Genomic DNA, 13,287 nt, shown 5'->3' with positions numbered 1-13,287 from the left:
ATTTGTACAGCATTGTATACTTGTTAAACTTTAATGAAAAACATTCTCTGATTTAGAAAAAATTGACTTATATCCTAATAAACTATTATCTTATTTCAAAAGTAATTTTCATAATCTTATGATTGTCAGAGTAAAATACGATTTTACAAAAACTTTACAACAGGAGAAAAATAAAAAGCAAGCTAAAAACCAAAAATTTTTTGACTTATACACTTTAGTCTGCCAACCCTAGAATCGTTATGTAATATACTTTCATAAAACAACATAAACTTTTAATAAATAATATTTCAGTAAAAAAATTGTGCTTAATAGTTTGTAATAAATTAAAAGTACAAAATAAAAAATTTAAATTACAAACAAATAAAAGTTTAAAAAAGTCACATTCCAAAAGTGAGATTTAGCGTTTGACCTTTAGTTATATGCACAACACGTGTTTGTTGTTTGTCTGAACCCCAGTCACCAACAGTGACAGCATAGGTACCTTCTTCCACTTCCAAATGAATATCTTCTGACTATGAATTCATAAGTCAAAATAAACACAAAAATGCTTTTCATATAAATATAACAGACTGATTTTATTCCAATTAAAACCTTTTTAAGTGATTTGCTAAAAGTTTGGGATATTCTTATTACAGATAACATATAAACAAATAAATAGAACTAATCACTACAAATGAAAAAATTAATTAAAAATACTCAATGGAAACTAAATGTAACTTAGAACAACGATAAAATTATACCAAGAATATAATATATATTTACTCTTTGAAACTTCAAGAACTCTTACTAGATTTTCGCAATGGTTCTGCTGATTTATACTTTTATCCAGATGTACAGTACCATCCTGATCAATACTATTAGACCAATATGTATTACTATGGTATCTCTGGCGATGAACTATATCACTTTCATTTAAACAATTTTCAAGAGTTGATTGATGAAACTTCTAGTAAAAAAAATCATACAGAATTTTGATATATACATATGATTTTTGAAGATACTTTCTATATAGAGAATTTAAGATTCATAAACAAACTCTTTAACCCTTTACTTCGCGGTGATGTTGCACAACAACAGTTGAAAATTGTTGAAAATAAAGCAACCAAAGGTAGCATTTAATTTACAGACTTCATAAAATTATTAATCACAGATAAGTCTTTAAATTTAAATTGTTTTCCTGCTCGATTGGACTATGCTTTGCATGTAATAATGTTTTGCAAGTTGAGAAAATGTTGTAGTAAAGCTGTTTGTATAATTCTTAAATTCTATGTCTGTATTTACATATATATTTTTGTCTAGAAAGTATGGAAAAAATAAAATTATAAAAATTATTTATTATTGTTTTATCTTAACACTTAAATTTTTTTTAACTATAATTTGGATGGGTAAAAATGATTAAAATTACTTTGTTGTTGTACAGCAACATTGCGCAGATTAGGTTAAATTTTGTTACTGCTTAAGATGCGAAAACCATTGCTTAAAAAACATTATATATATGTATGTATATACATTATATATATATATATATAATATATATATACATATATATATATATATATATATATATTATATATATATTTATATATATATATACATTATATATATATAATATATATAGTTTATATATATAATTATTATAAATATATATGTAAATTTTGTATAAGTATATATGTATATACTCACACAAAGTTTATGTTTATATAGTATAAATGTCAAATTTGTTTATTTTTAGATGACTTGTATAAGGGTTAACAAGTTTTATATTAAAAAAGATTTAAAACTGACAATGGTGAACAAGGTATTGTTAATGTTACTTATCTTCCCAACCCAGAATTAAGTGAGTTTTCTGAAAGTGATCCTGAAAGTTATGACGAAAACACTAACATTATTAAACCAGTGCATCGCAAAGCAAACAATGATGTTGATTTTGTAATTGAATCAACAAATGAGTCAGAAAATGAATTAAGAAGTGAATCTAAAAGTGAATCAACAAGTGAAATGGATGCTTTTGATAATGAGAGTAGTCTTATTGTAAAAAATAATGCTGAAGAAAACCAAAAAATAATACAAAAGAATGTCATAATAAAAAAAAAAATAGTAAAAGGCAGAAAAAGTGATTATCGATGGCGTAAACAATTATCTCACAATGTTGATTCGAGTTTCAAAGGTGATGAATTCAAGAAGATTACAGATTTGAAATGGTCTCCAAGACAATACTTCAATAAATTTTTTGATGCATTACTATTTAAAATCATTGCTGATCAGACATTCTGTACAAATTACAGGAAAATCTGTTAACACTGATTGTGATGAAATTGAACAGTTTATTAGGATACTAATTACTATGGGAGTCCTAAAATATCCACAATATAGAATGCATTGGTCTCAACACACTAAATGTGCATCAATTGCAGATGCTATGGCTTTAAAACAATTTGAAGTACTAAAAAAATATTTTCATACAAATGATAATACACACATGTCAAAAAAAGGCACGGCAGAATATGATCATCTGTACAAAGTTAGACCAATTGTGCAATCTGTTCTTGATGTGCAGGTTAGTTGAACAAGAAGAATGTCAGTCTATTGACGAACAAATTATTCCCACAAAATTGAGGTGTCCAATCAGACAATATCTTCCAAAGAAGCCGCATAAATGGGGCATAAAAGTCTGGGCACGATGTGGAATTAGTGGATTGCTGTATGATTTTACTATCTATCTTGGCAAAGAAGAAAATACAGATACTTCTAAAGAATATGGTAAAGTTGAGGCAGGAGTGCTTAAACTTGTTAAACATTTGCCAAAAAACATTGAGCATAAAATCTTCATGGATAATCTTTTTACAAGCATAAAGCTGTTTAAAACTCTTAAGGATCTTGGAATATGGGCTGTTGGAACCATTCGTAATAACTGCTTGCATGGTGCTGAAAAAGTAATGTCTAAAAAAAAAGAGCTAGAAAAAATGGGACGTGGCTCATTAGATTACTGGGTTGACTTTAATTCTAACAGTACAGTTATACATTGGATGGATAATGGAGTGGTACAGCTAGCATCAACATTTATTGGTCCTTCATTGGAAGATTCAATTAATCGATGGTCTAGTAAAGATAAAGTTATTGTAAAAGTGTCTTGCCCAGACACATCAGTATAATAAACATATGGGTGGAGTTGACTTATGCGATATGTTGATGGCATTGTATAGAATAAAGCTAGGTACAAAAAAATGGTATATGCATTTTATTTATTATTTTATCAATGTAGCAGTAGTGAATGGCTGGATTTTGTATAAAAGACATTGCAAACAAAATGGAGATATAAGGAAAAACATAATTCAACTATTAGAGTTCCAAACACATATTGCAGATTCTTTGTTACAAGAAAAAAAAGTTTGTCGAGGCAGACCAAGAAGTGATACATCTGTTGCAAAGAAAAAACACTGCCCAGTAAATGCTCCGGCTAGGGAAATCTGCTTAGACAATGTTGGTCACTTGCTTAACTTTTCTGAAAAATAGCAACCGCTACAGACATTGCAAGTCAGGTTATAGTCATATTTTTTGTGAAAAATGCTTGGTTACCACTTGCAATTGTTTTTATAATTTTCACACCTAGTGTTATATTTAATGGAATTTATATATTTATATACATACATACATACATACATACATACATACATACATACATACATACATACATACATACATACATACATACATACATACATACATACATACATACATACATACATTCATACATACATACATACATACATACATACATACATACATACATACATACATACATACATACATACATACATACATACATACATACATACATACATATATATATATATATATATATATATATATATATATATATATATATATATATATATATATTGATGTCTTTTTGTTTCTTACATGATTTTTTTCCAAAAATTACCTTGAAAATGTGTTGCTTTTATGCTCATTTTTCGCAATGTTGATGTAGAACAACATGTCCATATCTTTTCAATAAATCGTTAAAGTCTATTTTTTTTTTGGACACGAAATAGAATACTATAGAGGTAAAAAAAAAACATAAATTTTTTTGTTTGTTTTTGGTTTGATTTGGTGAAGTAAAGGGTTAAATTTAAATTTTTACTGTTCAAAAGAAAACAATTAAGTAAATATACAAATAAGAGCAAATCATATATATATAAGCATCTTCAACTTTTTTTTCCAGTTATTCTAAATAATTGTTTAAGGCATATAATACAATAGAAAATATTTACTTTTTCACTTGTATTTCATAACAGTTTTACAAACCTTACTATTAATAATATCATAGATAACTGGCAGCATTGTAATCTGTGTATTACATTAAAAAACTCAATTCACAAAGATATAATAAAAAAGACCTATTAACACTACTCCACAAAAATTATGCATATTACCTTGCATTGCTCAGATGTAAACACCATGTACTCCAGCATTTTATCAAAAGCATCATTAAACAAACATACCTCTGAACTGTCCTTAACATAGTTAAAAAAAGGTAAAGCAATTAAAAAAGCTACAAAGTTTACCTTTAAATTGATGTATTTAACATTTTATCTATAGAAATTGTCTAACATCAATTTGGAAGGTAAATTTTTTACCATTACATTGGATTAAAAAACTGACTGGGTTAACTTGAGTTGGTATGGTCTTTATATTATTCAAAAAGTATTATTATGATAGTAAACAATTCTGCTTACTATTTAAATTAGTATTGAACTTCTCATTATTATATTAACTCAACTTTTTTACCTCCTCATTGTAAAATTTACAAAAGAAGAGTGAGTGTGGGAGCACTTTGATTAGACTATTGGTTCACTTACAATTTTCTAAGAAATTTTGAAGTTCCATGCTAAGTTATAAAGACAACTCCTTCTAATGAGCTTTCAATAAAGGGTAATAAAATTTACAAACACACTACAGTTACACATTGTTTATAAAGCTTATCTAATTTTTCATGTCATTTGGAGTATGTGGTGATTTCAACTATATAATTAACACTAAAGAAGAAAATGAAATGGATTTAAAGCTGACATTATTGAAAGATAATGCTTCCTTTCAAATGATTACTATACATAACTGAAACTTTTTATGATTAAAAACATTGGCTAGTCTTTACACCTGTTCTTTTTTGGGTTTATTTTGTATAACAGGCCAATCAATGCTTCTATGCTTTGCTTGCTGGTATGTTGACATTGACAAACGACCAGAACGACAAAGTGTACAGGCTGACCAGTTGCAACTGTGTTTGTTGCAACTCATAATCTCTCATGAAAACTCCAAATTCCTATAGAAAAATGAAAAATATTTCAGTTGTTAAAATTTTATGAAGTTTTATACTTTGTCTGTATGTGTTTGTTTTTATGAGTCTGTATGCGTCTGCGTGTGTCTGTGAATCTGTGTCGATGTAGGTGTAAGGTAGAATAGATATTAATCAAATTATATTTAGCTAGATAAGTAAATGATAATGATAATAATTATTAAATTAAGAAATTCATAAAATTTTTTTTTTTTTTTTAAGTGAAAATAAATAAGGGTAAACTAAAATGGTAAATCAAAAGTTTCTTTTTTACATGTCAAGTAAATCCCGCCATTTTTTCTGCATTATTTTGTAAACAAAAAATCTAAGCGCGGAACTCTATCGGTGATTTTGGTCGTGACGAATGTTTTAAGTAATGCAACGAGCCGAAAAAACGAAATAGACTTTTAAGAACTTATAAGGTTGTCAGGAAAGTTTTGTCGGTTTGATGTATGCTACTTTTGTCATTTAATTTTCTGAATAAATAATTTCTCTACTGTCACTTATTATATAGTGTTCGATGCAAAATTGAACGCTCTTTCTGATAATGCTATTCATTTTTTATATGCGTTTTAATTTTCTCCGTTTTTTAACCAATTATTATGGAATTTCAGTGGGCAATTTTTGGTCTGAGGACCCTGGTTAGAAGTCAACCCATCCCAAACGGTTCGGGGGATCGTGGAAGAACTAGGAGTCAGTCGCCAAGCTGTTTTGGATGGTTTGAAACGCATTGGAAAAGTGAAAAAGCTCGAAAAGTGGGTGCTCCCCAAGATTTGAAAGATCAACAGAAATTTTCACGTTTTGTGATTTATTCTTCCTTACTTCTGCGAAACCAAAACCGAAACCCGTTCTTGAATAGAATCGTAAAGTGTGATGAAAAGTGGATTCTTTACGATAACTGGAGACGTTCGGGACAGTGGTTAGACGCAAACGAGCCCCCAGGCACTTCTGTTAGCCGAAAAAAGACTAAGTGTGGTGGTCTGCTGCTGGTGTGATCCGCTATAACTTCTTGGAACCCGGCAAAGCAACCACTTCAGAGTCCTATTTTGCTGAAACCAACGAAACGTATGCGAAATTTCGCCAGAAGCAACCGGGATTGGTCAACAGGCATGGTCTGATCCTACAACATGACAACGCTCGGCCACAGGTTTCACAAATCACCGTTCAAAAACTAAATGAGTTGAGCGTCGAAGTTCTGCCTCAACCACCATACTCCCAGACCTTGCACCAACCGACAACCACATTTTCAAACACTTCGATAACTTTCTCACTGGTTGAACCTTTGTCAATCAGAACCAGGCAAAAAAAGCTTTTGTCGACTTCATCGAATCTCGAGCACCAAATTTTTGCTGATGGAATAAATCGAGTTATTTCTTGTTAAAAAAATGTGCGCTGATTCAAACGGTTCTTATTTCAAGTGATTTTTAGTAAAGTATTACTAAAGTTATTCAACGTTTAAAGTTTACCGACTAAAAACCGACAAGACTTTCCTGACAACCGACAACATAACGATCAAAAGTTCCGTCATTTTTTCTTTTTTTTTTTTTGGTTACTCTACATGCCGCTTTCTTTATCCTGCATTATTGTCTCATACATCCTTTTCTGATCTTATTTACAACGAAAACTTAAGTCTTGCTATATTTCGTTATGGAAAAGAGATTGTTCTACGACCACTTGAAAACACATTCGATATGTAATAGGCTAAAAAAAAAAAGGTAGGGACATAACAGGCGTCATAAGCACAAAAAAAAGAAAGAGGGTATAACAAGGAGAAGGTTTTTTAAGCGATTTATAGATATACAAGTTAAGAATGAGAATTTACAAGTAAGGAGTTACAATTTACGGGTTGGACAAATTCTTAAGTTATGTTAGTAGTAGATGAACCGAAATAGTCGTTTGCATAAATTATAGCCGTTTGCATAAAATAGCCGTTCGCATAAATCTGTGTTTGTTATCAAAGTTGCTTACGCTTGTATACTTTTACCCCAGTAAACCGAGTTAATTGCTTGAAGAACTGTAATTTTACCACAAACTTTAAAAAGCTGGGAAACCTCACTTAATTGAGGTGAATTTATTTTTATGCGTACAAACTTATATATGTATTCATATGAATTTACCTCAATTAGTTAAAGCCTCCAGCCTTTACAAGACCAGTTTGCGGTAAAGTGAAAGTTTTTCAAGCCCTCTCCTCAGTTTACTGGAAGCTCATAGCTTAGACTACCGCTTACATTAGTTGACGTTATCGAGTCATCACTAAGATCTTCGCTTACATTTAGTTGACGTTATTGAGTCATCACTAAGTAGAGTTTAAATTTCTAAATTTGTTATAAAATCTTAAGGATTTTTGTTTTTCGTTTCAATCAAAAAAAAAATCACAAAAAAAATTATAATAGCAGCAAAAAATTATAACAGCATACTTTTTAAAACTACCTCAATGACAACGAAGTTTCGAATTTCTTCGAGTTGTCAAACTGTTCGATTTTAAAGCTTGAAGCAACAAAACATATCAAAATATCTATTGTTGCTGCATTTTCTTATGTACTTTTGCTGCATTTATTTTTACCATCGAAAGTGTTATATAGTTGAGATATTGCTGTTGTAATGTCTTAGTTAAATGATCTGGTCGAGAGGTTAGCCTAACACGTGTTGCGTCTTTTTATTTTAAGCTTGGTGTTGATTAAATAATAGTAGGCCTAACAAACAACCAAGCCTAGTTTTATATTATTAAAAACCGTAGTTTTCTTTGAATAGAAGATCAATTGTGCGAGCACCTGTCTTGAATATCGTCTTATAGCAAAAACTTTTTACAGCTTTTTACATCTTTTTGTTTGTTTGTTTTTTTTTTATCTTAAGATAAAAAAATTCTGAAAACTTCACAAGTTGATTAGCAACATTCGTTTATCAAATTAAGAAGACAGTACTTTAAACATGTGCTGCGATCAATCTCAATTCTAACCTAAATGAAGCGTCATTATCAACAATCAGAAAAGTGAATATTAAAATCAATTTACAGTAAAAGCTCTGCACTAATTCTTACACTTGAAAATGAAATCCGTATGCAAGTTTTATTTAAGGTGATTCAGCCCAAGTATGGTATATTTTTGGTTTTCACCAAAACATCATCAATGATTTGGTTTTTTTTATATGAAGTTTTTACCATGTTTTGTTTCAGCACAGACAATCGATTTTGTTTATAAATATGTTTGTTTAGTATTTTGACTTCAACCGTGGTTGCCAGTTTTCTCTGACTCATTTAAAAGTTCTCTGTCTAGTAAAAAGCATAAAGATGATACAGTCTCGTCGCGTTGCTTAAAACTGGACTATTGTCATTTTATCGGTGCAAGCAATTGTATTTCTAGTTATTATTGCAACTTCATGTTAAAACTTCAATTGTGTGACTGCCTTATCTTGTGTTTTGGTTATCTCGCACTTCATGGCTCATTTGTCTTTCTTGTAAGATATTTAATTTGCCCAAGACAGGAAGCTACATATACTTTCATTTAAGGAAACATTTACCTGAAAAAACTTAATCGTCGTTTACCTTTTTTTTTTTTTGCTTCTAGGTGTTACATTGGAAATGTTCATGTATAAAAATCATGGAAAAATGCTACCAAGTTTCATGTTTATAGAGATAAAACAGGAGAAGTTTAACTTTTTCATTTATACAATCTGAATTAAAACTGGGCTCACTGCTATACAAAGAAAGTCAAAAGTACTAAGAAGGATTCAGAAATTAGAATTTCTAGATTTTCAACCGTAATACAAATTGCTTTCTTGAATTAACCCAAATAAAGTCCCTGGCATGTTGTTAATATCTTATTCTTGGTAAAGATGTCTACAGCCTTGTATATCCCGGTGAAATCGCTCATCTTGCTCCTCTGAGTAATCACCCACTCTTCTTGAATTTTTAAAAGTAAGCATTAAAGAAATGGACTTTGAAACCTCTGAAATTTTAAACATATTTCTAATTGCGATTCTTTAAACCGTTAAAAATACAAACTAAAACGCCTCCATCTAAGAGAGCGCAAAATTGGATTATTCAACTTGCATTCACGATTTCTCTTGCAAATTTCACATGCGAAATGATGTACCCAGGGTTTGTCTTGATCTCCAAGGGAACATGCTAAATGGATCTGTTAGGTGCAAAAAGAAACTCTTGATGCCATCTAATATGACAGACTTATATAACGCTCTCATTATATTCCTACAATAACACTACTCACTATATTTTGTTGCTGAGTAGGGATGTAGCGATTAACTTTTTAATACCATTTGGATATTCAATATCAGGGCTAAGGAAATTTATAAACTTACATTTTCAATATTTTTTTTACTCAATAAAACACTTGCTAATATTCTGAAAACTTAGTGCTGTTTGGTTTTTTCTTTTAAGTATTTTCTTGATTATAGCTCCAGCCAATTAAAACAAGCTCAAGGTATTTCAATAATAACTTGTAAGAGAGTCAGTAATTTCATTGTATGATTTGACTGAGTGAGTTTTTTTATGAGATTTCTAATATATCCGTGGTAAAGATACTAGTTATTAAGCTCGGGCGTCTCGAAACTATTTTTGTTACGAGACAGTACAATACGAGATCTCGAAATGAGACTGAGTTTCGAGAATAGTTTCGATCGAGATCATAGTTTTCACAAGTTTCGAGAATTTGTTTCGAGAGGTTACGAGAAGTAACGAGATTCTCGATTGAGAATTGGCCACAAAATTTCCCTTCTCGAAATATGACAATATTACGAGAATAACGAGAAATTAACAAGATTTAAAAGATTTTTTCGATGTTTTTCGAGATATTACGAGACAGGTTTTCTAATTTTTCAAATATATTGAAAACTATTGGGACAAAAGATTTTTTGTTCATTTTTGTACCTAAATTTTGATTAAAAAAACAAAACACTATTTCAATGGCCACCTGAGCAAACATTGGCAGTCCTCATCTGAAACATTCGACTCTTTTTTCAGTTTCTACCAGATTGAAGGGAAGGTTGCATCTGGCCAAGAACTTGGCAATTTCTATATCTCCTCGTTGCAGCTTTTTGTCCTGCGGCTTATGCTTCATGTATGCATCAATGTTTTTGGCTTTCTCAGGTGTTGATGGTCCTCCCAACTTCCTCTTTTTAACGCCTCTATCCAAGAATTTAGGTGCATGTCCTCCTTGCTCTTGCTCGTATCGCTCATCTTCGTCGTATAACTAAAATTTAAAAAAAGTAATAATAAGTACCTTTTTGTGTAAAAACTAAAAAGGTTTTGGATTCATAAGTAAACAAAAGAAAAATGATTCAAAAATCCTAAATCAACAATGAAATAATTAATATTCAATAGAAATAGTTTCATAAAGATTAATTAAAATGATTTAAAACACCAATTCACCTGCTCTAGATTCTGATACGCAACATCTCCTTGGCGCTTTTTCTCTGCCTTTTCTTTTCCCAAAGCCAGCCAGATCACTGAGTGAGAACTTATCATGCCACGCCTCATACCACTGGTGTTTTTATCTGTAAGTTTGGAGACAAGGCCACAGTTGTCAATGTTGCACTTCGCAAAAACTTTCTCAATGCCATTCTCGATGACTCTTTCCTCAGTAAAGTGCTTCCATATTTCTGTCCTTGGATGAACCATGTTGTCAGACTAAAAGTATGAAATCAAATATCACTATCAAAATCAAAAAAAAAATTTCAAAAAAAAATTTTCCAGGACAATAATTAAATACGTCCGATCGATAAAAAGTTCCAGGAACTACAAAAGAAAACTTGAACTTTCCAGGAAAATGATTACCAAAATTTTTACTGCAAATAGCCAATTACTTCAATACGACATTTCATCTACATGACAATTCAAACTTGTAAGTGTAAACATAACTGTTTATTTCACTGACATCATTCACTTTTAACTTTTAACTTTGTCATCTTATTAAAAAACTAAAAAAAATTTTTAAGTAATGAACTAAAGTAAAAAGACACAACAAAATAAACAATAAATTGTTAAAATATATAGTAATAAAGTGTTTTCTTACCCGACTCTTTGTAAAAAAGATGAAAATATTGTTGAATAACAAAAAAAAATTATATATTTAATACAATTTGAACTAATTTCATTAAACTTTTAAAGTTTTTTAACTTTTAGCTCTGTTTAAATTGCAAAAAAAAAAACAATAACAATTCAGCTGTCGCGCGCGTCAATTGTCCCAAAAACGTGTACTTTGTACGGATTAACTAGTTTATCCCTTTTTTTTTTTGAACTCGTAATATCTCGAAATTCTCGCTCTATCTCGAAATGTAGTAAATACGAGATTCTCGTAACTAATCTCGAAAAGAATCATGTAACTCTCGAAAAAAACTCAAAACAATCTCGAAATTTTCGAGATTTTTTGGTGAATTTTCAAACTTAATCTCGTAACTTCTCGTATCATCTCGAAATAAAGATCTCGATTGAAAATTCCCGAAACGTTTCGAGACGCCTGAGCTTACTAGTTATAAAACTTGTTACTTGGGCTTCTCTAGTGATCGGAAAAGTTTAATTGCTAGAACAAATGCCATGTTTTACCACAGTAATGCTTATGGAGAGATGTTTTTAAATCGAAGGATAAAACTATAAAATGGTTTTTTTTATTTCACTAGAGGATCATGTTATAAACCTTTTTTCGGTTGTAAATGCCCCAACAGTTAAATAAATAAATAAATAAATGCGCCAAAAATTATAGAAAATTTTTAGCTTAACAACATTTTCAATGTTATAAAAAAATTGCAGCTGAAAGTTGTCTAAAGCTAAAGACTTTTCAGCTGTAAAAATGACAGCTCTAGTTCAGCTGGATTTCTGCTTTTGTATTGGATTTTTGAAAAGATTTATTTGAAGACTCAACATGTTCATTCTATGAGAAAAGTTTTAAAAAAGATTTGCCATTTCATTTTTTATCCAGAAGGATTTAAAGTACCAATAAATTTAAAACTAAAGGAAGTGTAACACTGTATTACACATTTGACACTGTAGCACTACTTTGACATTGTATTACACATTTGACACTGTAACACTACTTTGACACTGTATTACAAATTTGACACTGTAACACTACTTTGACACTGTATTACACATTTGACACTGTAACACTACTTTGACACTGTATCACACATTTGACACTGTAACACTTTGACAAACATACTTAAAACAATTATGGATTTATTTAATTTAAACCTTAATTTAAATTAAACCTTAATTTAAACCTTGATTGTTTTAAAAATTTTAATTTGAAGTCTGTTTACATGAAATAATTTTGATGCGTTAAATAATTTAATTTTTGTCAACAATATGTTGTACTCATATTGAAAACATTTAGAGTTCTATGAATTAAGATTTTTTAATTTTTCGGCTAAAAATTGTGAAATGCTAAGATTTTTTTTATAACATTCGAAAATTTCATTTTCCACCGAATGTAGGGTTCCGGGTCACGGCTCTATTTTCAGTGGGATTTTTTCAGGTGTACCCACTGATCTCTATAATAACTGGATAGCGCAACTCCGAGCAAAACTTCTAATTTTTTGACGCCAAAATCGCCATATTGGAAAGCCCCAAAAATTTAAATCCCGTAAGCTTTAAGTTCTGTTTTTCGGCTTAACGCTTTAAATACACATATCAGATTTTAGCGTTATGGGACTTTCCAATATGGCGATTTTGGCGTAAATTTTGATATTAGAGATGCGCTATCCAGTTATTATAGAGATCATTGGGTGTACCGCTGAACTGTTTTTATAACATGGTTCCCAAAAGGCAATCGATTATAAATATCATATCAAGTTTAATAAAAAATGATTCATTTATCTAGATAATTTTTTACTCCTCCCTAATAAATATGACGAAATCGTATTTTTATTAGAAAACATTTATTTTGTGATAAATAAGGTTTATCTCTATAACCAATGAAGAAAGAGCGCCTCTTACTAAT

At 30.1% G+C, this 13,287-nt stretch overlaps 2 protein-coding genes and 1 long non-coding RNA gene across 5 annotated transcripts; 1 reads left to right on the top strand and 2 right to left on the bottom strand.

Annotated features, from left to right (window-relative positions):
* Positions 1-183: 183 nt before the first annotated feature.
* On the bottom strand, positions 184-5,704 carry LOC149892563 (A-kinase-interacting protein 1-like). Of its 2 annotated transcripts, none has more exons than XM_090077195.1 (5): positions 5,613-5,704; positions 5,161-5,326; positions 4,437-4,517; positions 763-946; positions 184-512 (listed from the first exon to the last, which is right to left on the bottom strand). In XM_090077195.1, exons 2-5 carry the CDS (start codon positions 5,299-5,301, stop codon positions 457-459), a joined length of 462 nt encoding a protein of 153 aa, XP_089933321.1. In that variant the 5' UTR covers positions 5,302-5,326; positions 5,613-5,704; the 3' UTR covers positions 184-456. The 2 variants fall into 2 exon arrangements, with proteins under 2 accessions (XP_089933321.1, XP_089933320.1); XM_090077194.1 differs by having other exon boundaries at positions 788-946.
* Positions 5,705-8,154: 2,450 nt separating this feature from the next.
* LOC149892562 (uncharacterized) lies at positions 8,155-9,702 on the top strand. Its single transcript, XR_016450067.1, has 2 exons — positions 8,155-8,791; positions 8,902-9,702. It is a non-coding gene; the product is annotated as an uncharacterized LOC149892562 (long non-coding RNA).
* Positions 9,703-10,230: 528 nt separating this feature from the next.
* Positions 10,231-11,268, bottom strand: LOC149892561 (uncharacterized). Of its 2 annotated transcripts, XM_090080505.1 has the most exons (3): positions 11,127-11,268; positions 10,722-10,979; positions 10,231-10,542 (listed from the first exon to the last, which is right to left on the bottom strand). In XM_090080505.1, the coding sequence occupies exons 2-3, from the start codon at positions 10,968-10,970 to the stop codon at positions 10,285-10,287; spliced, it is 507 nt and encodes a 168-aa protein (XP_089936631.1). In that variant the 5' UTR covers positions 10,971-10,979; positions 11,127-11,268; the 3' UTR covers positions 10,231-10,284. The 2 variants fall into 2 exon arrangements, with proteins under 2 accessions (XP_089936631.1, XP_089936632.1); XM_090080506.1 differs by lacking the exon at positions 11,127-11,268 and having other exon boundaries at positions 10,722-11,055.
* Positions 11,269-13,287: the final 2,019 nt, after the last annotated feature.

Source organism: Hydra viridissima, unplaced genomic scaffold (genome assembly GCF_058129835.1).
Source record: "Hydra viridissima isolate aposymbiotic clone 2 unplaced genomic scaffold, HvirCarnegie_v1 scaffold_2, whole genome shotgun sequence".
In the NCBI taxonomy this organism is placed as follows: Eukaryota; Metazoa; Cnidaria; class Hydrozoa; order Anthoathecata; family Hydridae; genus Hydra; species Hydra viridissima.
This window is presented reverse-complemented; position numbering and strand designations above follow the sequence as displayed.

Excerpts from the sequence above, each read along its gene's own strand:
- LOC149892561 (XM_090080505.1), bottom strand. The coding sequence starts at position 10,970 with ATGGTTCATCCAAGGACAGAAATATGGAAGCACTTTACTGAGGAAAGA. Across the intron at positions 10,543-10,721 it reads CGTATCAGAATCTAGAGCAG|TTATACGACGAAGATGAGCG; the intron begins GTGAATTGGTGT and ends TTTAAATTTTAG.
- LOC149892563 (XM_090077194.1), bottom strand. The coding sequence starts at position 5,301 with ATGAGTTGCAACAAACACAGTTGCAACTGGTCAGCCTGTACACTTTGT. Across the intron at positions 947-4,436 it reads TTACATCTGAGCAATGCAAG|AAGTTTCATCAATCAACTCT; the intron begins GTAATATGCATA and ends TTTTTTTACTAG. Across the intron at positions 513-787 it reads AGAACCATTGCGAAAATCTA|TCAGAAGATATTCATTTGGA; the intron begins GTAAGAGTTCTT and ends ATGAATTCATAG.